The 22045-nt window shown below is 39.3% G+C and overlaps 2 protein-coding genes across 11 annotated transcripts in view; both read right to left on the bottom strand.

Moving 5' to 3' along the window:
• The window catches only part of LPIN2 (lipin 2), a 44084-nt gene extending 34006 nt beyond the window's left edge, over positions 1-10078 (bottom strand). For 2 of the 5 annotated variants that reach the window (XR_005259818.1, XM_038163585.1), the window contains exon 1: positions 945-2040. Coding sequence is in view for 3 of the 5 variants with exons in the window: in XM_038163585.1 (XP_038019513.1) it covers positions 945-1031 (87 nt within the window). In the remaining 2 variants the exon portion in view is untranslated. Of the gene's footprint in view, positions 1-944; positions 2041-9890 lie in introns of those variants that run through there. The other 3 variants (XM_038163575.1, XM_038163603.1, XM_038163594.1) reach the window with 2 other exon arrangements.
• Positions 10079-11764: 1686 nt separating this feature from the next.
• MYOM1 (myomesin 1) overlaps positions 11765-22045 on the bottom strand; it is a 77927-nt gene continuing 67646 nt past the window's right edge. For 4 of the 6 annotated variants that reach the window (XM_038127246.1, XM_038127247.1, XM_038127249.1 and 1 more), the window contains 3 exons: positions 20672-20887; positions 18841-18964; positions 11765-17605 (listed from right to left, as the gene is read on the bottom strand). In XM_038127246.1, coding sequence (XP_037983174.1) covers positions 17379-17605; positions 18841-18964; positions 20672-20887 — 567 coding nt within the window. In that variant the 3' untranslated portion in view covers positions 11765-17378. Of the gene's footprint in view, positions 17606-18840; positions 18965-19921; positions 20888-22045 lie in introns of those variants that run through there. The other 2 variants (XM_038127248.1, XM_038127251.1) reach the window with 1 other exon arrangement.

The following is a 22045-nucleotide window of genomic DNA, read 5'->3' as shown; positions in this document are numbered from 1 at the left end:
ATCATTAACAAAGATGTGATTTTAGCTGCCACTAGACCAACATGTTTTCTTTAACATTTTTTTTAGCATTATTCAGTAATATCCATATAGAGGTGCAAGATGTAATCAAAAGTCTGTCCACAATAGGTCTTTTCTGTGCATATGAAGAACCACTTTACTAATGGTAAACTGCATTTTTTGGGTTCTTAAAGCCATCACCTTTTATACAAGTGCACCCAATATGAACATGCCTACTACAAGTGCCTAGCTCAACAAGAGAAAAAAAAGAGTGCAAGTTACTCAAAGGCAAGGTATCAGATTGCTCTAGAGAGTTATAACTTTCAAGGGCATGAATTTTAACTATCACTGAAAAGAAAAAAAAAAAAGTTACTTAGAAGAAGATCTTAGCTTCCAGTAGTGTAGATATTCATACACTTCATTTATTTTGAGATACATTTAGAGGGTTAAAATACGTCTAATGCCACATGATGTAAACAGCAAAGTTGTTGTATTTGTTTCAAGAGATTAGGCAGAATAAAATAAAAAACATGCAGAGCAGTGGTTTACCTCAATTTATCTCATTTTGCCTGTATTTGCATACATATTAATTTATGACGCAGAAGCTTTCCTTAAGCAGTGAAAATTTTCAGCAACTGTTTTACTAGTTTCTATTTTTTACTCTGGGGGGGGGGCAGGAAATGACCCTGTCAAACAGGACCACTGTAGCATCGGATCTACTCAACAAAAACATCTTTGTTCCCAAGTAGAGATTTTAATTGGGGGTTTAGGATTGCTCCTAGTACTGCACAGAGCAGTTATGGAACAAAAAAGGGAAACTAAGTCTGTTGAATGCCTAATTAAAGTCTTCCACATACTATTAAATATAGGCAGTCAATTTTTATACATTTTAACTGTGTTATAGGAAATTATATACCCATATTTAGCAATAAATCTGTTGAACTCACCAAGATTCCAGAAGGAACCTTTTCATGGGCAGCAACATCACTTCTATTTGAGTCATCTTCAAGAACATCCTTTTCTGAGTTATGCATCTCAGAAAACAGAAAACTAACCTTCCACAATACAGGTAAATGAAAAAATTACAGCCATAAGAAAATGTTGTAGCAGCATTTCTTCTCTTCTCATAGAAGCAGAAGAACTATGTAAACCTTCTGGTGTCTTAGAGGAAACTACTTGGTATACATTCCCACGCAGAATTACAAGTAAAAAGGAAGTGCTTCTTTAAGAAGGCTCACACAGAAACTCCCTCACCAATAGGCTTTGCTTGAAATGTCCCAGCCCCCTTGCACCCTACCAGATAAGTGACAACATGGGCTGACTTTGCCATATGTTTGCACTGATAGGTGATGATCTTGGTTTGCATCATGTCACATGACTACAGCAGAAGCTCCCACGAAAACAGGGATTTAGTTAATGATTCTTAAGCAAAGTCTACATTAGCTCACTTGGAGACTTTTCACCCACTGTTGCAACTCCAGCACTGGCAGCAGCACTCAAAGTCCTGGTTCAGCCTAAGTCAATTCTGCCTGCTGACACTCCGTGTGCTGCTCCCTCTGCTGATGGCGTCACTGGGGCAGCCACTCATGTTTGATACAGCAAATTTCACAACGTTTCAGGGTCTGCTATTCACGAACTTTTCTCCCTCCTTCTTGAAATTGAAATTACATAATAATAGCAAAGAGACAACTGACCTAGTGTCAAGTTTATACTAAACCATATAAAACCAACGCACACCAAGATGAGCATTTGTGTTCCTGTGGAAATGTTCTTGCTTTCTTCAAACAGAATTGTAAAGCAATACAATGTGAGCGTGTGCACAAAACATACAAGCTTTTTAAATAACTAGCTCCATGACTCAGAACAAGAACTGATTTTTCATCTGAGGAATTCTGAAATTTATCTAAATAAAATAATGGATAAGCAAAATAACTTGAGGAAGATAAGTACTATAAGGAACCAATTCTGCCCCAGAATGTGAGAGACATTCTCTGAGGACCATCAATATTCCCACAACACAGACAAGTTCTCACCAGCCTAAACCCATGCACCTCCTTCCCACCCTCACTGGGTTACTGTGTGTCAGAAGACTCTGGAGCACTGCTTCTTGAATTACAAGCTTGAAAAAAAAATATCCAGGACTACTACTCCTACTATTTATCCTACTACTATTCCTCCTCTAAGTTTTGTAAATTCATGTAAAAGACTTGGATGCAAAGAGAGTGAACCACATTATGGGATGCAGCCAAAGAGCTTGTAGGTTTCCAAAATAATTAATGAACTACACTCAAGTCCAAAACTGCATCAGTGTTAATGACAAAATCCTAAATTGAGTGTTGGGATTACTATGTCTGCAGTAAGGTTGTAATAAACTGCTACCATCTCTGAGCCCTTTTCTACATATTGAATAAGTTCATATTTCATCTCTTACAGGAAAAACTAATGGGGTTTTTAGCAAACCCGACAAGTATTTCCATAGAATATTGAGAATTACTAGACATACTCAATTTTTCCTTCCTTTTCATCATTCCTTTATCCTGCATGTTCCATTAAAATACAGAACAAAACATACAGTTATGAGCAAAATGGAAGCAAAATTCATAAGCCAGTACTTCTTTTCCAACACTACTGACTTCATTTTATGTTGGGATTTTTTTTTTCTGTGATATCTCTGCTATTTCAATACTGTTCAGTATTTCAGATGGACATTATTTTCTTCAAAGCTTATAAGAGTGTTTTAGACAACAGCTTTTCTGGAATACAGATAAAATTGTGTCACTGCAGTAAGGTAAGATTCAGGCAAGTAATAAACTTTGCACATTTTGTTAGCCCTCTTGTCTTTTATTTCTCAATATTAATAAGGTATGTCAATTATAATTCCTGCTGAGTAAGTTTCAGCACTAGGTTATGTACTTACAAGTTGCACAGGAAAATTAGTTTTTATTTTGAAAAGCAAATACCTCAAATTTGGAAGTGTTAGAAGCAATGTTTTCCATGCAACCTTAATGAAGCTCTTTAGTGCAGGTAGGTTCTGGGGTGTGGCGTAGTCTCAGAAAGCACTTATGAGTTTTCTCACTAGACTCACACAAATTAATAATGCTGACCAAGATCATTCAACATCCTATGTTCTGTCTTTGACCTGCTCTTAGTGAGTCTACACATTTTCTCCTGTTGATCATTATCCTGTTGATCATTAGTCAAAATCCCTGATGGGAAGTATGATTGCATTTTTAAACCATAGTTTTCTGCAGCAATCGTCATAATATATTCAATTGCATTTCATTTAGTTTTATAGCATCTCAGAGATGCAGTGTTTTTTCATCTATGCAATGAAAAATTCAGTACCAATTAGGAATTAAACATGCAGGGGAGTTTAGCACATTTAGAACTTGATTTTTCAGATTTTCCCTCTTTCTTTTACCTCTTTGCACATTGCCTCGATAAGCTGCATTTGCCGTTGCAAATCAAGATTTTTTTTTTAATGACCATCTGGGATATGTAAAAATCTGACTGCCTGTGAAAATGACATTTAAGTGATTATTGGACTGTACTGTATAGGAACTGTAGAACAAATGCCACCAGAAAACAGCTACAGGACATTCCCCCAACTCTCAGTAGTGCAGTAGTCCATTCTGAGTTTTGGAAGGAAGGAAGCACAAATCCTACAGACATAGCTTCTATCAGCACACTATCCCAATTCACTCAGAGATCAGAATAAGTATGCCAGGACAAATGAATGGACCAAATCCCTCACTAATTAACATACCCTAATAGATATGGCAAGTCTGGGACCTTTGTTCACATTCCAATTGTCTCCTTCACCCCACCTTGTCACACATAATTCTATCTACTATCAACCAAGAACAAAACACCACAGTTCTCAAAGTAAGGATGGCGTGTGACAATTCTTAGTCTCACACCCCATCCTGACGCTGGAAAAGGTCCTTTCTCCACAAGGGTTGACTCCAGTTCCAAAATTCCAACACTTCTCTATTTTCATGCACTTTTACTCTTTGCTTATTAGGTAAAAAAAAGTGGAGGAGTTGCCACTTCTCCTACACAGATTACAAAAATCAGACTGGGGCTGAAAACACTCTTCCGTGCCCAAGTTGTTGGTCCTAGCCCTGGTCTGAAGCATCTGCTTACTGAGACTGGAAACAAAGCTCTGCTCATTCCACATTCTGCTGAAACACATTCAGCACAACATCTCTGATAATTTAAGTGCAAAAGTCTATCCATTCTCTATGTGAACCTAATTCAAAGGTTATTAACTTTGCTAAAATAAAATACCCTTTGACATGACTAACAGAAAACATACCAAATGAAGATTATCCGCCTGACATGCCTCCTGAAAGGGACACATAAATTTTTCTAAAAGAAAACAGCTAGAGTTTTTCATCTAGCAGAGTGGAAAAATACCATCAAGTGTCACTTCTTATTAAAAAAATAATATACTTGCTAAGATTTTCCATACAAAAGCTGAAGGTACTTAAAATATAAAATGGAATTACATTTTTAATTTTAGCAAGTTACATGCAACTAAAAAAGAAACTCTGTTCAACAATGTTGAAAAATACCACTAGACAATACTACCGGCTTTTACCTGCAATTTCCAGCGGTCCAAAAAATAAAAAGAAAAAGCTCTATCACAAGTAATAACAGCAGGTACGAGAATTCAAGCAGTTAACAGATATTAGAGAAACACTATTGATACACAAGTAATGTATTATTCACTAAATTGGTGGTTAAAGAATAGAATCAAATTAGATTTGCACCTATGATGCAATATGGTAAATTCAATGCCTTCAAGATCTCCTGTGGAATCAAGGAATCAGGTGGAATCAAGAGCCATTTAAATCAAAACATTTTGCAGTGCAACTTAACTACTTTTTATCACCAGGGAAAAAAATAGCAAGAAAGGAAATCCACAGTTTATTTGGAGTTAGTGCTTTTGTAATTGTGTCAACAGTTTTATCTCTACGATCTGCTATGAATCATCTGATTTCAGTGTTACAGTATCTGTCCTTGCACTAACTTGAGCATTTTCTTTTTTTTTAAAAATTACCCCTTTTTTCTGTTTACAAAGGAACACCAGTGAGGACAAAGAATACTTTAAGAGTTCATAAAGTGAGTTTTACTGGCAAAATGATCAGTTCAATCAAAAACTTAGGTTACACATAGACAAAATGTTCTTGTGCACGTGGAGACCTCAACTTCTTTCAAGGTACTGGAAAAAGTAACTGGCCAATCCAAGAGTGCAGCCCTTTGGAATCTGCATGGGCATATCCCACACCACCCCCTGCCACACTCGACATATTTCCAGCAACACAGACTCTTGTAAGGCCACATCATCCTTGGCTGAACTTATTTCCAGACATGTAACACAGAAATCAACATTTCCGAACTGAAATTCTATCAATCTCATTTCTGGATGAGAGGAGAGAAAGCAGATGAAGCTTTTCCTGTATGTTTCTACAAAGCACCAAGCATTGTGCTTGGTGCACAATGTTTCTACAAAGCACCAAGCATTTCCTTAATAAGCAATCCAGCAATCCCTTATCTTTGTTTCCTCTTTCTAACAACATTTCTTTCCAGGTGCTTATCTGCCCCAGGTGTATTTAAATTTTCTTGCAACCTCCCAGGGTTTAGAAGTCAAAGCAAAAAAACACAGTCATGTGTGCACGCATGAAATGTAACTATATCTAATCTATCTATTTGTGGTAAATAATTTGGTTACATTTAGAATGGATACGCAAACACTAGCACAAACCTTCAGGTTGACAAGAACAGAAATAATACTTATTCTGAGAGATACATATATGGAATACTTAAAGAGTTCTAAATATTGCATCTATAAATGAAATACCTTTTTTCCCCACTTGATAAGACACTTGATAAGATTCTCCATATTGCTGAACTCATGAACATACACCAAAGTAAAGCAATATCCCTAAATTTAATTTGAATATAAGACTTGGCTATATTACTAACAAGTTGGGTAAGAATGCTAGTCTTACAGAATTCCCACACAGACGTATTTACATGAGATGTTGGGAAGAGAAAAATTAGATACAGCTGAGCAAAGTGGCACAGGCTTACTCTTTCAGCAAAGCCAATCCACTGAATTATTGAGTGCAATGACCACAGAGGTCACATCTGGCTGAGGGATCTGCTCGCCCCTAACACACAGCAGCATCTGCATTGTCTATATAGGATACAACACACCTGTGTAGTGGCCTCACAGATTTCTTGTTTGTGTTAACAGGCATACTTTTCCCTTCAGGGAATGAATGGGTTTAAGTCACCATTAAGTACTTTTCTTCTTTAAATCACTGTATTTCAGTCCACATCACAAACTAAATTCTAGTTAGCCAGGGAGTCAATTACTTCCATTTCTAATAGAATCACGGCTACAACTCATTATCTGAAGCACTTATTTGAAAGAATTTTGAAAAGAATCCTTTACACATTTCCTTTAAAAGGCTTTTCATAACCATCAATTCAGAAGAAGTGTATTTCCTGAGGAGACAGCTATGCAGTCTAAAAAAAGACAAGTAAACCTAGAGACACAGCCTAAGACCAGCTTAGCTGGCTTCAGCCACATACACCAGCAGAAATATGTCACCTAGTACGCTGCAGACTTTTCTATTATTACTTTGCATGTTTATACTTCTGGTATTGAACTTCAGCACTTTGGATAAAGAAATGGGCAGATTCATCAGCTAAAAATCTCATCTGCTCACTCAGTGCATACAGAAGCAATGAGGAAGTGTCCCTTAGTCCTGGGAAAATAAGTGACTCAGGATAACTTCTGACAACTACTGTCAAATTACATTAGTGGAAAGGTGAAAGAAATTGATTAAAATATTTAGCATCCTTTCTTTGATAATTCCCTTGAAATATATATACAATGAAAAAAAAATCTCAAAAAAGTGTGCTTAAGCTTTGTCCTCAAGCAGAAAGACAATCTGACTTGACTGAGCGTGACAGTTTCATATTAAATCAGTCTGCCTGCCCAAACTGAAATGCAAGCACTAATGTAACAACCGAGATGAGAGAGCAGCTAGGCAGATTAAATGCATTTTTAAGTGCCACATTCTTTACAAAATCAGCAACATTTTTTACTCAGCTTAAAGTGGATAATTCCATTTATAATTCAAAAAACCCCCTCTGCTTACCTATGTAACAGTGAGATATGTCCAGAGATGACATCTCTGTATTACTGAAGAATCTTAAACTGTAACTTCAACAAGATCATGAAGAATATTCTCCAGATACAAAAGTCACTGGGATACAGTTTGCTACTATGCTATGTTCTCAGAATGTGCCCAGTATGGGATGAAGACACCTAATATATAGACTTCAGACTTGTATTTGATCACAAACATACCACACACTGTTGTGTATAGACCTGAAAGCTTCTTCACTGTGGATATCTGTAACATACAGCACTGAATCTCACACCAGAAACGGTCCCTTCACCCCTTTTCAGACAGTTACATAAGAGCATATTGCTAAATTAGGATATAACCAATGATTAAAAGTTATTTCATACATAATCCAAGGCTTTTTTTAAAAAATCCAATTTGTTAGAAATTCTAACTTGAGCACAGATTCTGTGTACACACAGGGACCGTGCGAAACTGTTTTCCTGTATGCTGTGATCTTGTACTTAAAAGGTGCAAGACTGGAAAACAAAAAAATGTGATCAAGACTAAAATTGTGATCTAGACTATTAACCACGTAACCATTTTCCAGCAAGAGAAGCAACAACTAAAGCAAATAAATTAACCTCTGGCTTTGACAAAGGTTCCCAAAGTGGCTTTGAACAAAATCCTTTCACCTCTACCTGATCTAGGTTGCAAATTCTCTGAGGCAGACACCAAGCCATACAGCATGCAATGCAAAAAAGGGCTGCTCGGGGCCTCAAGGTACATAAGGAGGTGTCAAGTGCTCTGCGTGCAGTTTGGATTTCCCTTTAACTGATCGAGGCTTCCCACCAGTGGAAGGAAACGCCAGAGGCAGAGAGAAAGGACATAAAATTCACTACGCTGCAAACCTGAAACGTTTTATGTGGAGGTCTTCCAAGTAAACAATAACAAAGAATTACACTTACTTTTGCAGCAACCCAAAATATCAAGAACCAAGAGAAATATGAAGTATTAAGTACCAAGAATAAATTCAAACGCTATCTCTTCTACAGGCCACTAAAAACCTCAAACTTTCTGATTTGCTTGACTGAAAAGTTATGATACAAGCTTAAAAATCAACACTGTAATTGCTGATGAGAGCCATTCAGCACTATCCTAGATATTCCTACTGCAACTAAGAATAATACCAGATAATACAGCATTCCAGTCAAAGTTCCTGCCATCTTGAGATTACTTTAAAACCTTTTAACTTCAGCATATCTGTTAAATAGTCTATTACATAACAGTAATATACTTTTATGGAGCGCCTCACTTTACACCACTCAAGTAAAGAGATCTTCCTTGATTTTTTTTTAAGGGACCACAAAACTCTTTACATTCCTCTGTGTTCTGGGATTCTACCAGGGACTCGGAGAGAAGGAAGAACTTTGGGCCCTGGCTGGAGCTAGCTGCCTAGTATGTATACAAAAAAAAAAGTTGCTAATGTATCCACAAAGTGACAGACATTCTCACGTTAAAAAAAAAAAAAAAGCCATTTCGTGACTTACAACTAATGAATACCTGTACATTCTTAAAATGCACGTAACACTACAAATTTTTCTTCTATTTCGTAAACACTAAATGCTCAGTATGCAAAATTGTCCCAAAATACTTGTGAAGTATAAAAAAATCCCAACCAACCAAAGAAAACCAGAACAGACCCAACAGACCCCAAGGAGTAGTACTTCGGTGATGTTCGCGCGTTCCTTACAACCTGGGATATTCTATAGTTCTAAGGACTAAATTTTATAAAGGTGGCTGTCATCTCCTCTGACAGTAACCTGCATAGCACCACATACCAATACGGCCACCAAATACTTTCTTGTAACAACAGTGGAATTTTGTTGGGGGGTGGGGGGGGAGGTAACCAGATGAAGGGCATGTACAAAGTGCGGCCACAACACAGGTATATTTATGACATCATTTTCTGGATGGAAATGCACAGGTTTACACAGCATACTGCCCTGCTCTATCAAAAATCATTGATGCCGGCTACATGTACTCAGTAACCACTTCAGGAGAAGAAAAACGTAGCTCCCACAAACTATACCAGACGCACACTTGGCAAGACGCCAAAGAGAAGCACACAAAAAATTACGGGCAGTGTGGCTCCACTTCAGACTCCCCACACCAGAGGGACAAACACGGGAGGCAGAGGCGGAGCGCCCCGCCGGAGCGAGAGTTCAGTGCCCGAGTTGGAGGGCAGGCGCTGGGCAGCCAGGCGAGGCGAGGCGAGGCACGTATCCCGGTGTGCCGGAGCGGCACCGCCAAGCGCGCCGGGAACACCGGCGCTCCCGCCACCCCCGTGCTGCGCCGGGGCGGCAGCGCCGGGCGCCACCCCCACCGCCGCTCAGCCCAGCCGCACACCGGGCAGCCGGGGCCCGCCGGGGGATGATTTCCCTTCGCTCCGCCGGTCGGGGCTGCGGGAATTGCGGGCAGCGTCCGGAGCGCTGGCAGTGCCGGCGGGCGGCCCCGCTCCGCAGCGACGGTTCCGGGGAGGTTCTCGTGGTTCCCTGCGGGGAGCGAGCCCGGGCCGGCAGCCGAGGCAGGGCCTGCGCCGCCCTCCCTTCCTCCCGTTCTCCCTCCTTCCCTCCCTGCCCGGTGGCCGCCCGGGCTCGCCCGGCGCCGCCGCTCGTCCGCCGCACGCAGGCGGGGACACCTCGCGCCGAGCCGAGCCGGCGGCAGCGGCCCCTTCCCGCTTACCTCGAGCGAGGCCCGGCGGGAGCCGGCGCCGGCCGAGGAGGGACGGACGGTGGCTGGACGGAGGGATGGAGGGATGGAGGCAGGGACGGCGGCGGGGAGCCGGGGGAGCCGCGCCCGGGCGGGTGCGAACTGCGCCAAGCGGCGGCCGTTGCTGCAGCGCGTGCACGCCCGCGCGCGCTCCCGCTGGCGGCGGGCGGCGGGGGCGCGCCTGGCCCGGGGCGCCACGTGACCTTGGAGCGGCGCCGGGAAGGAGGGAGCGGGGGGGAGGCGCGCGTGCGCGCGGCGGCGGCGCGGGAGCGGCGGGCGCGGTCCCGGTCCCGGCCGCACGTAGCGCGTCCCGGAGCCTCCCGGCGGGATCCGGCCCGGATCCCGCCCGGCCTCTCGGGAGCGGGGATCAGCAGCGGAGCCCTCTCGGGAGCAGCTGCTTGTAGCCGTGATCGGAGCCGGGGCTCAGGATTAGCAGCCCGTGACAGCGCGGCGGAAAAGACGCGCTGCCTTCGCGGTGTTTGCCACATACATCCCTCACTGCATCCTTCTTCTGAAAGTTACCGGCCCACCCACAGGAGGAGGGATTTTTTTTTTTTTTTTGTATACGTATACAAATCTTTATACATACAGACGTATATAAGTCATATATGCATTCTGCCGTAGTATATCTATATCTATATCTATATCTATATCTCTATATCTATATATCTATGTCTATCTATAATCATCATCTCTATCCATATCATCATCTCTATCTCTACCTATATCTCTATATCTGTATCATCTTTCTATATCCCACAGCTTCAAGCTGTGCCAGAGGAGGTTTCAGGTGGACATTGGAGGGATTTTTTTCACAGGAAGGGTGGTTGGGCATTGGAATGTCTACCCCAGGGAGGTGGTAGAGTCACCATCCCTGGAGGTGTTCAAGGAAAGACTGGATGGTGGCACTCAGTGCCATCCATGGTCTGGTTGGTATGATGATGTTTGGTTGTAGGTTGTAGTCAATCTCAACATAATTAATTCAGTGATTCTGTTTTATGTATATATTTATATGTTTTGTAATAAAAGTGTAGAATTGCAAAATCAGAACGTGTCCAGCAGGCTGTGTATGCATTTCAAGACAGCAGCTTCATTTGCCCATTGCTTTTATGATTCACACCACTGCTTGCTGAAGTTGGTTTGGTGATATGTTACTATTTACCTGAGTCACGCTATTGCCCAGAGGCCCCAGATGATGCTGTGACATAATATGTACTAAACTGTGGTAAAATTCTCACTTCAAACAACTCGCACCATAAAAAAAGGGTAAAGAAAAGGAGAATCAGCATAATTTGAAATACAATCTGGGTTTCACAAATGTGAATTAAGTGTTTTATCACTATCCATGTTGCTTCTTTATTTTATATTGTACTTCCATTTGTCTACCAACTACTCCTTCATCCACCAGTCTGTTGAGAAAAGTTTTGTTAAAAGTGGGGGTTTGCCCCACTTGGTGTTAGAGCCATTTTAGGTTTTCACATAGGTTTCATGTAGTTGTCACATAATGAGAAATCAGGTTGGTCAGCAGAGTATTCAGGGCAACTGACAAAAAGACATGCTAGCGTGAAAAGTAATAAATAGACAAAATTTATTATGATAGTCCGTGTATCTCAGAAAAGATGCCTGACAATCTTTTTTCACCAGTGCTACAAGGAGGTAAGATCTGTTTATTCATCTGTACCTCCTGGGACAAGCTGCCTAAAAGATTATAGCCAGCGAGTTTGCTTATTTGTAGATAATATATTTAAATCCATTTGAGCATGGAACTAAAACAAATCTATCCCTGCATAGCATTCTGGCCAGGTTTTCGAGGAAAGTGGTTCATGGAAGAAGGCACAAACACAGAATTACATGGATAGGGTGACTGTATTATGGATATATAAAAAGAAAGGTCAGATTTCACGCCTGCTCATTTTGATGATGTTATTGTCATGTCAGGAATTCTGAGTCAATCTTGGAACACTTTCCAGGACTCAGGATACATGGAAGCAACAAAGAGTAATGGAGCAATTTGCCACCCTTCAGCGCTACCATTTTTCAGCTGCAGCAGTTTTCTGAGAGGCCTCCTGTTTGAGTATAACATTGCAATAATAATTACCTAGCCACATTAGCATAACATCTGTCGCAAACACACAGTCTGCAGATCATTTCTCTGCTTTGCTGAGTTCCTTATTTGGCATCTTAGTCTCACAGTGTTTGAGGGTAACCTCCTCAGCAATTGCTCTAACAGAGTATTTTCATTTGTGTTTCTGTGATCTTATCTTTGCTGGTTGTAACAAGAAGTTATTTTTTTAGTTGATGGGGTTTTCCTTTTCAACACCAGGCAGCCCTGTTCACAGGGAGATAAGAGGTAGGGGCTAAATATGTCATAGGTCCTCAAATATTGACATTAAGGTAAATCCTATTATGAAAATAAGACATAAAAATCTTTACTTGAAAAGGGGTAACAAATGGGTAGATCATACTTTTCTGTTTCAAACCTGGAATAGGTGCTTCTGAGTAAAGAGCATTTATTTGAAAACATGGTGTCATCCCCTTAGGTAACATTTAGCATTCCAAAATTATCACCTCTACACAATCAGGACTACTGAAGTAGATGTTCCTCAGTATTCTCCTTTTGTATTCTTTACTCTTTTGCACTTACACATAGAAGATTACAATCAAGCTGTAGAATGGCTTGCATTTTCCACAGCTGTATCTATCAAGTGGGATTGGTTTGTGTTGTGAGTGTGTGGAGTGGTGTAGCCAGGAGCTCTCTACATCGAGGCACCATTTGTGGTCCTTGTTGGACCACAGCTCACTGTTGGTCAATCCAGGGCCTCCAGGGCACAGGTAACCTGCTACCTCATTTGTGTTCATTTTGCCTTTTCACCACAAATGTCACTATTGTTTCCCCCATCCGGGAGAGGGGAGGCCGTGATGAGAGCAGCTGCTTACTGGTGTGGTTATTTTGGTGGAGAGGAAGCAATTTGAAAGTATGTTACCCAGTGCCATATATAAATCAGTGGCTCTCTGGCTCTTCAGCTGAGGATCATGCCTGGCAGCAGCAGTGTGTGAGAGAGGTAGCCTGTTAGGGCTACCTGCAAATAAGGCAGAAAAAGAGCTGGCATTAGTGATGAGATATAGTTTTGTCATTTTTCCTCTTTGCGTGCATACAACACTCAGAAAGAAACCACTCTCAGCAGCAGTCATTTATTCCATACTCACCAACACCCCTGCTCATACTACAGCAGACAGGATGATATCTCACCCTGTAAACCTATGAGAATCCTTATCTCTGCCTCTTAGACAAAAAAAAAAAAAAAAAAAAAGGAGGTAAGTTAATAGCAAGGATGCAAGGATTCAGGGCTGTAAGGAACTGTATCCTGATGCACCAAAATTGTTAAGCACATCAATAGTCCCAAAAGTTGACGGGCTTGTGTGTAGAGTTAACATATTTGGTTAAGCCAGCACACTCAAATCAAGTCTCATATAAGCAGTATTTCTCCATTCTTTGTCAACCATTAGCAAGTGTTTTACAAACCATTTCCTGATAGTAGATAATGGTAGGATTTTAGGCCTTCTGTTAAGAAGTTCCTTATCCTTGCCAAAAATCACAGTCTAATTAAGCAGGAGGTTTTATTCTGGTCCTGTTACAATAAGTGATGAAATGGTAAACGGAAATAACTGTGTCAAATTGGATGGTAGAAGATGAAAGATTGGGAAAGAAGGAAGGAAAGGTGTTTCATTTGAAGACTTGCAGAAGGAGATTGCAGGAAAGAGCTCTCACATAATGAAATGGGAAGTGAGACAAGGGCAAAAGTCAACAGAAGATTGCACCCAAATCTGGGGCCTTGCTTCCTCTCCATCAGCCCCTTGTGAGTCTCTCTCACAATACCTTTATAAGGATTTACCTTTAGAAGCCCTTGTGAAATGGAGTTTTTTCTGATGTTTTTCTCCTTACAGCTTTTGTGGCTCTTTTCCCTGGACGACATTTTGCTTCAATTCTTAAAACTTAATGTCCTTTTAGCAAGACCAAAACACACAAACAAACAAGAAACTGTAGGGAAAAGCTTGTTGCAGGTGTCTGTCCCCTGTAAGTGTAGATTAAATGGGATGTCACTTATGCATTTACCTTATAGTTGCTGTTCAAGGGCAAAGAGCAGAAGTGCACTCTATGCTATTTTACATCCAGCTGCTTCAAAGATTATGGCGTAATGTATTACCAAATTATGTCTGTCAGTCTCAGAGTACAGACAGATCTTCCTCAATAATTGTCTAACAAATCCAGAAGAATTCAAGGACAGCTAGAATCACAGTGCCTTTACTGCAGTGGAAGTCAAAGCCTATTTTTCTTATCCTTTTTCGTCTTCAGAAATCATCCTTTGTGGTTTTAGAAGGTGATTGGATAATATAGCTTATTTCAACACTTTTCCTTGTTGTTAAATACGGTTATTATTACACGAGAACATAAATTTCTAAAAGAGTTATAAACTTGAATATAAAGAGTACTATGTGCTGAAAGGGAACATGTAGCTGAGAAATAAGAAAATAAAGAGAAGTGCACTTCAGATAAACATGGCATCCAGTGCCTGAGTTTAAGTGTAGTCAAATGACTCTGTGTTTCATAGGAGATCCTGTTGCTACAGAAATAATTTGCATCCTATCCTTATGTAGTGCACAGAGACTGAAACGATTTTTCGTACTTATAATGGAGAATGGGATATAAATAATACATTTAAAATGCAAGAAAGAAATTATTCAACCACAGTCATAATAAGATTTAGCATACTCAACAATTTTGTTAATATTAATTTTGAACATTTTGTTTGATATTTGTGAACCACTACATCTTAAATAATCGAAATAAAAAAAGGAGGGTAATCTTTGGTATGTTTATCTCATTACTGTGCATAACTACACTATTCTTCTGGATAGCAAATGTATTCCTGTAGAACAATACTGATGTGACTCCATTTCCAGCTTTATGAGGAACTATCCAAATTTAACAAAAAAATCCCCTAACTCTTGTGCATTTTAATTTAAATTTTTAAAGCTATTTCCAGTAGGTTTTAATTGAAATATCAGGAAAACTGTGCTTTTTCTTGCAGCAAAAAGCTAAGACCTGATTCTGCTGCAATGACACAAGAGAGAAATCTGCTATTGGCTTCATAGTGAGAAAAATGGGCTTTGTAATCTGAGATTTGGGACATTTTTAGAACATTCTTCTGAGATCTAGCTTGATTTCTATTAAAGCTAATGCAGAGACCCCTGCGGCATTCCGCAGGAATTGGATCAGGCTCTCAGTGGTACAGTCTGTTCTATATATAACTTAATCTCTGCTGTTGGTGTTCATGGCAGACAGGCTCCTCACCCAAAGGAGCTGTGAGAGGTGATGGATCTTTACAGATGTAAGGCAGCTTGAAATAATTGCCATGGCAAATTGTGTGTGTGAAATTGTGTGAAACAACCTGCAGCTTTGTACTGCTTCTGAAGGGTCACTCTCTGTAACTCCGACAGAGTGCTAGAATTGCACATCTCTAGATATTTATCATTTTCTGTAATAATTGCATGAGAAATTACATGCATTGGGGTGTCCTGCCATGGAAATGCTCCTTAACATCCTTCACTGCAGGGCTATAATACCTAGATTTAGAAAAAGATATGATGGAGAACTGAGTCAAGCTCAATGTCAAACACTACCTAAGTGTAGTTGGATGATTTTAGTTGTAGTTCAGTCTGCATTTAAGTTTCTCCCAACACCGTTTTGTGTAGATGTCAGTATTTTGATTTCTACAATTTTTTCGCTGTTGCATCCTATGTCCTTGCTGTCACTCACTATGGACTATCCAAGTTATTTAAACCCTTTACATTATTTACAGGGACATTATTACTCTACTTGCCTACATATAAGTGTTCTATCCAGTATTTCATCCAGCCAGAAAATTTCTGTTGGTTTTAAAAAGAGTTGAATAGAATTGTACTAGAAGGAAATTAATTTCTTCTCATCTGGGATATCAGTGTCTTGACTTCTGTGCATTTACGTGCTATTGAGACACTTTACTTTCTTATGCTAACAGTTCTGTAAGGATGGATTAGAAAGTGGTATTTCTAGTGTTTTCAGTATTTCTACATTAGTAATAGATCCAGCACCTAGAAATACCAGTGGAATTCAGTGACCTTTCATCAATAGTCCATCTGAAAAAAGACAATACAATATGACTGAGCTTTCTTAGAGTTGAAAGCAACATTAATATTTTCCTAGTAATTAAAATATTTTATTTTAATTTATTATGTTTTATACCTTCTGACCACTTTAAAGCTGAACTTAGCTTGCATAGCAACAAAATAAATTCTGACCTTTATTTTTATTGGTTTGTTTTTCAGCTTGAACTCTGCTTCTTTCATGGTATCTAAGCATTTGCAAATGAGTCATATTTTCCTATATCCTCAGTACATAAACATGTGAATGAACACAGTAATGAACGTGAATGAGCACAGCAATGATTTAATGAAGAGATTCTTGCCTTGCATTTATTCCTTACTCACATGACCATGAAGCTACACTCTCTTACAAGAAACCAGTGATGGTTCTTATAAGAACCATCACTGTTTGGTGATAGTGAGTGGATGACGGGGTAGTCTTGGGCTGAGCCACTGAGGAAGAAGAGCAGCGGGTTTATCAGAAATCTGAGTGCTGTGGCAAAAATTGTGGAGGAAAATTAGCATTTGGGGGAAAGCTGATACTTCATGGGTTAATGCTTTATCCACAGTAACTCATGAAGGCTTTAAGGGAATTAATGAAGTGGAGAGGACTGGAAAGCAGTCATGTGAGTCTTGGTGACAAGAAATGGCCAGATGTGGTCCTGATCCACCTGATGAAAAAGGTTTGCATGAAAGGAACTTGGATCAAAAGAAAATTACTTATGCCCCCACCCTGCATCCATACATGTTTTGTTTCTGGAGCTCTTCCACTGTGGCCAGACTGTGGTCATGGGGAAAAGTGAAGCCCACATGGCATGAAGAGTATATGACTGTATATATCATGACTGTATATATAATTTCCTTGAAAAAGTAAGCAGCATCTGCGACAAGCTGTGATGGCCTATAAATATTGATTAACACATCCATGTAACTGACACCAACATTCCTTTACACTGTAGTAAATATGTCAGTTCTGGACAGGATTTGCTCTAATGAACTCTGCTTATAATGGACGTTTTTTAGTAATTAAATTCACATTGGCAGTACATGTATCGTTATTCAGATACTTAGAAATTCCTGCAGTGCAGTTATCTGGTACTGAAATATAAGTGCCCATCTACTATGCTTTTAAATTTAAAGTTATGAAATATTGCAAATGTTACACAAAAAACCCTATTAATAAACTTATGTGTTAAAATATTATAGTTAAGATACCACTCATGAAATCTCAGGTTGAACTTAACCTGTTGGTGACAGGATCACATTCTTCATTGAAGTTCAGTGGGGTTTACCCAAGGCTGCTTTTTCTGGTGTTTTCTTTCCCTGCCTATCCAAACTTTCTGTGGGTTGAGGAACTTTTTCTGCTACTCCTGTCTTTCCAGCAGTCTTCTTTGCTGCTTGCTGGTTGCTTTTTTTATCCTTTTCTGTTTCCACAGGGGGTACTTCATTTGGATCGGGTGTCTCTTCTGTAGCAGTAATTTCTTCTACGTGTGGCTTAATAAAATCTGATTTAGGAGAAGTAATAAAATTTCTGAGTAATCCTAAGCAACAATATTTACTGTGCTCAGCAACATTTCTTTCACATTGGTTATGACCTTACCATGTTCTTTTCCTCTTTCCCTACCCATATAAAGAGATTCAGTATCACACTTAACATTACTACTTCTTATGGAAGCAAAACCAAGCCCAAGTCTTTATGTCTCTAATTAAAATCATTAAGAGGTAGATACTGGAAAACATTTACAGGTACAGAAATAATTGTTTCCTGCTTAAGTCACCTACTTTACAGGATTGCTCAGAAAAGTCTAGTAAGTAAGGCAAGAGAGGAAGGAAATGCTGTAAAATATTTGTTCTTGCCTTAGGAGCAAAAAGGTCGGGGGAAATAAAAGTATAAAAATGTTCTGTCAGAAATTACATAACTTGTTTACACCCTGTATACAAAGAAAAATACTTAGGCCAAAATATGTAAAACAAATGTTCTGAAATGGTTGGAATTTAAAACTGATTTGGAGCTAAAATGCTCTATATGAGAGAGATGTAATTGTGAAGAATAAATCATTTTCCAAATAGCAATTCTATAGGTAGAGTCTAAAAGAACAGTAAAATAATGTACAATACATGAGAATGCTGAATCACCAGAGAGCTTTTAATTTTCTACCCTTCCTATAAATGAGACCAAAAAATGGTGGCTTTTAACTCCAACTTTACCATTCATGGACATAAAACCAATATGGACATAAAACTAGGAGAGAATAATTGATGAATCTCAAGTAGTGCCTAAAAAGTCAGAGTTTTCTAAAAGACTTAGGCATTTAGAGTCCCTGAATCAGCAAGGCCTTATTTTTGGTGAAATATCAAACATCTGGCTGCTGAAATGAGTCTCACTTTGGAAAATAACACCATCTGTGTATGTATACATGCTTTAAAAGTCTTTCCTCTGCATTCATAAATTTAGAAGTGTTTATTACGATTTTAAAAACTTCCATCAGCCGGGTTAGTCAAGGTGACAACTTGCAGTGGAAGTAGAAAAGGTGGTTTGAAAATATTGATTTAAGTCTCTTTTACTTAGGCCTAACCTGGTAATTCATATTTTGCATCTGTTGTTGATTAAGAGCATATGCACTGTAAACTTGATTGATTGGGACCGATGAAATATTGATTGGCACAGACAATTAACTCCATAGTGATTTAGCAATATTTTCATTAGAACAGAAGACTCCAACAGTGAAAGCACTCTTACCTTTCTTTCCCCCTTCCTTCTGTTTGCTTGCTGTCATTGCTTTTTTCTTTTTAGATACAGTTTTATTATTTTGATTGTGTCCTTGGACTGTGTCAGTCTGCCCTGACACAGGCATCACAATCACCTGAAGCAAAGCAAGAACAAAACGTGCACAAGCGAGACATGTGGATGCATCCCAGATTCAGCCTGAAATCCCCATAACTGAATCCCTGGAAGTGATCCCTTTTGAAGCAACTTATTATTCTAACTTTCAGGGACACACACATCTGCCAAAGCAAAGTCAAGTAGAATCCATCCTGTTACTTCATTTGTATTCCCTGGCTGTTCTGCCAAAAGGAGGGAGGCAGGTGGACAGATTTTTGAAAATAAAGTAGTAGAAATAAACTGTTGTCAAAATGCAATTGCTATTAAAAATAATACTGAGTAATGAACATAGATTATTGCAAAGAGCAGGTCATATTCTTGTTTGCACTGTGGAGGATGGAAGAGCTGTGACTTTGTTATTTGTATGTTGTATGTCATGGGACAAAGATGGAGTGACCTGCATATCATCCTTGAATTGGCTTCAGGTCCTACTAAGCAAAATTGTAACATAATTTTGCATTAGTCCTTCAAACTCAGGGAGTTTGCTCTATCTCAAATTACAGATCTTGTCATGATTATATCTTGAAGTTTAAAAATTAATCCTTATTACTCTTTTGCTGTTTTACTCAGCTGCTGTGACTAGATAATCTGAACTTTTTTTGGTAAAATATTGATTTTTCTATTTAACAAAATACTTACATATTACCCTTAAATCACAATTCATGCCCAGGTGCATTGAAAAGCATAGGACTACTCCTGTGACAGGATTTGCAAAAATACCTTGTTGACTTAAGGTGTGAAGCAGTGAAGGTCTGGACAGAGAGGTGTGAAGAGATGCAATTGTGGTTTTGTTGCAAACAGCAGAGTGAAGATTAACAGGGATCTAAAGGGAAGCTGGAGGTAATGACAGTGGTGAAAGCATTAAGACACTAACATACTGTGCACAACTACATGAGCTGTGACTAATAAAACAAGACACAGTGAAACAAGCTTGTGATTGAATGAAAGAAGTGAATTCAGTTTATTTGTGAACACAGAGCAGAGTTCATACACTTTTACAGACACACACATATTATCATCCTGGCCTCCTAAGTCTTATTTTCATTTATGTTACAGTACTGTTACCCTGTTTGGGCAGATTAAACAATATTTAGGGCTGTAAATGAAACCCATATTAAGGCCTCACTAAATTAACACAGCAATACAAAGGGGCTTTAACACAGACAAAAGCCAGCATTCATTTCTCTGTGATCTAACACATTCCTTTTATGCTGCTTTACCAAAGTTGGAACAAATCCTAACTGCTGCTCAAGTATGCCCCGATCATTTTTGATCTTTCCATCTACCTCATTAGTTGCTTCCACTGAAACAATTCTTGACCCTTTCCTTCCAGATGCTCCAGGATGAGGGTGAAATGGTGTGCATGTGTTTACAGACAGCATGCACTTGGCCTTGCTTAAAATGTTACAATTAGTTTTTGTGGAGTTAGCATTAAGAAAACCTTCAGGAAAGGCCCTGTTTTCCCTGGCATAAATAAGTGCATTAGAAGCAAATGTGAAGTGAATGGAAAAATCCAAGGCTGCCTGCTAAAGCAGAAAGCCATTTACACACATGGATTATATCAGCCTAACATCCAAAATCTCCTCTGTACTTCTGTCTTCTAGACTTATATTCACGCTTTCGTTTTATCCTACTGCTTTTTCTCTTGCTCAGACTCTCTCTCCTCCTCAGGTATGTACACACTTACAGTGACGTCGCTGGTCTCCGTGCCGTACTTGTTCTTCACCACAAGGCTGTATTTCCCAGAGTCTTGCGTGGACACAGTAGAAATGGAAAAGCTGACATTTTTTCCAGATTCAAACTTCAGGATGCAATTGGCATCTGATACAAATGATTTTTCATTCTTCAGCCATGAGACCTCTGGGGTAGGATCTCCCCAGACAGTGCAAGAAAGATTAAGTGCCTACAGAAAAAGTACAAAGGAATTATGAGTCAGTAAATATTTGCTGTGTTTTTTGATGCCTGATCTCCAAATATTTACACTTCCCATTTAGCTTCCTGCTTTTAGTAAAGGGATGCATACCATCATCAGTAATCAATAATTTATGTCCCTCTTCTCTATCATAAAGGAAAAGAAGGAGCTCAATTCAAGAATGCCATTAAAACCTTTCAATATTTTATGGACCTTCTTCTTTACTCTCATAATCATTAGTAGAGGTTTCTCCACACATATTTTTAATATAAAATTAGATATTATCTGCATTTGTGTGTTAGACCTGAAATGAGATTTTAATGAACTGTCAGATTTTTTTTTCACATTAAGCTCAACACACACACATATATATATATATCTCCCATAAGTAAAGAAAGTGTGCCTGCTTTTTTAGATAACTAGGAACAAAGTGGCCCTGGAATATTTTGTTTAATTTGGGATCCTTTTAAACTGTGCCCTGACAGCTCTTCTAACAGACTTGAAGTGTTTTATGCACTTCTGTAAAACTATTTTTAACTGAAATCAAGACAGGCTTTACTCATTCTTTAGTGTTCATGTAAGTATTTCCCTTGCATGTTAATACTGTTCCTAAGGACTGAATTCATCAGCCTGTAGGAAGTATCTTCACTGTTAGAGAACCTTTTTGTTGGAGAGGTCACTGGCAGCTTCTTGTACCTTCAGCAGGCTGGTGTGTCTCTGGGGCACACTTTGTACAGGCCTCCTTTTTTTTCTTGTCGGCTAATTAATTTTTGGGAGATATTGATTCATGTAAATGATTCCCTCCCCCAGTCACAGTGCTATGGCAGTCTTCTCAAAAATATTTGCAAAAGTGAGTATCATGTAGAGACTCAAATGTGAAAAAAGTTCACATGACAATTCAGTGGTACATAGGCCTTTCTCTAGAGCTTTATTTAGGAAGGAAATTATTTATATATATGCAATTTGAAGGGAAATCTAAATGGATTGGAAATTAAAGAACTTTTATTGCAAAGAAAAGTCCTCAGTGCTTCATTAGGAATGGACCAAGTGATAAATGAGGAGTAGACAAGATTTCACTTGACTGGAATCAAGTATTTCTCCCAACCTTCCCTCCCACTCACTGCTTCTTATCCAGTAGTGTGATAGTGG

This window comes from Motacilla alba, chromosome 2 (assembly GCF_015832195.1).
Source record: "Motacilla alba alba isolate MOTALB_02 chromosome 2, Motacilla_alba_V1.0_pri, whole genome shotgun sequence".
NCBI classification, from domain to species: domain Eukaryota; kingdom Metazoa; phylum Chordata; class Aves; order Passeriformes; family Motacillidae; genus Motacilla; species Motacilla alba.
This window is presented reverse-complemented; position numbering and strand designations above follow the sequence as displayed.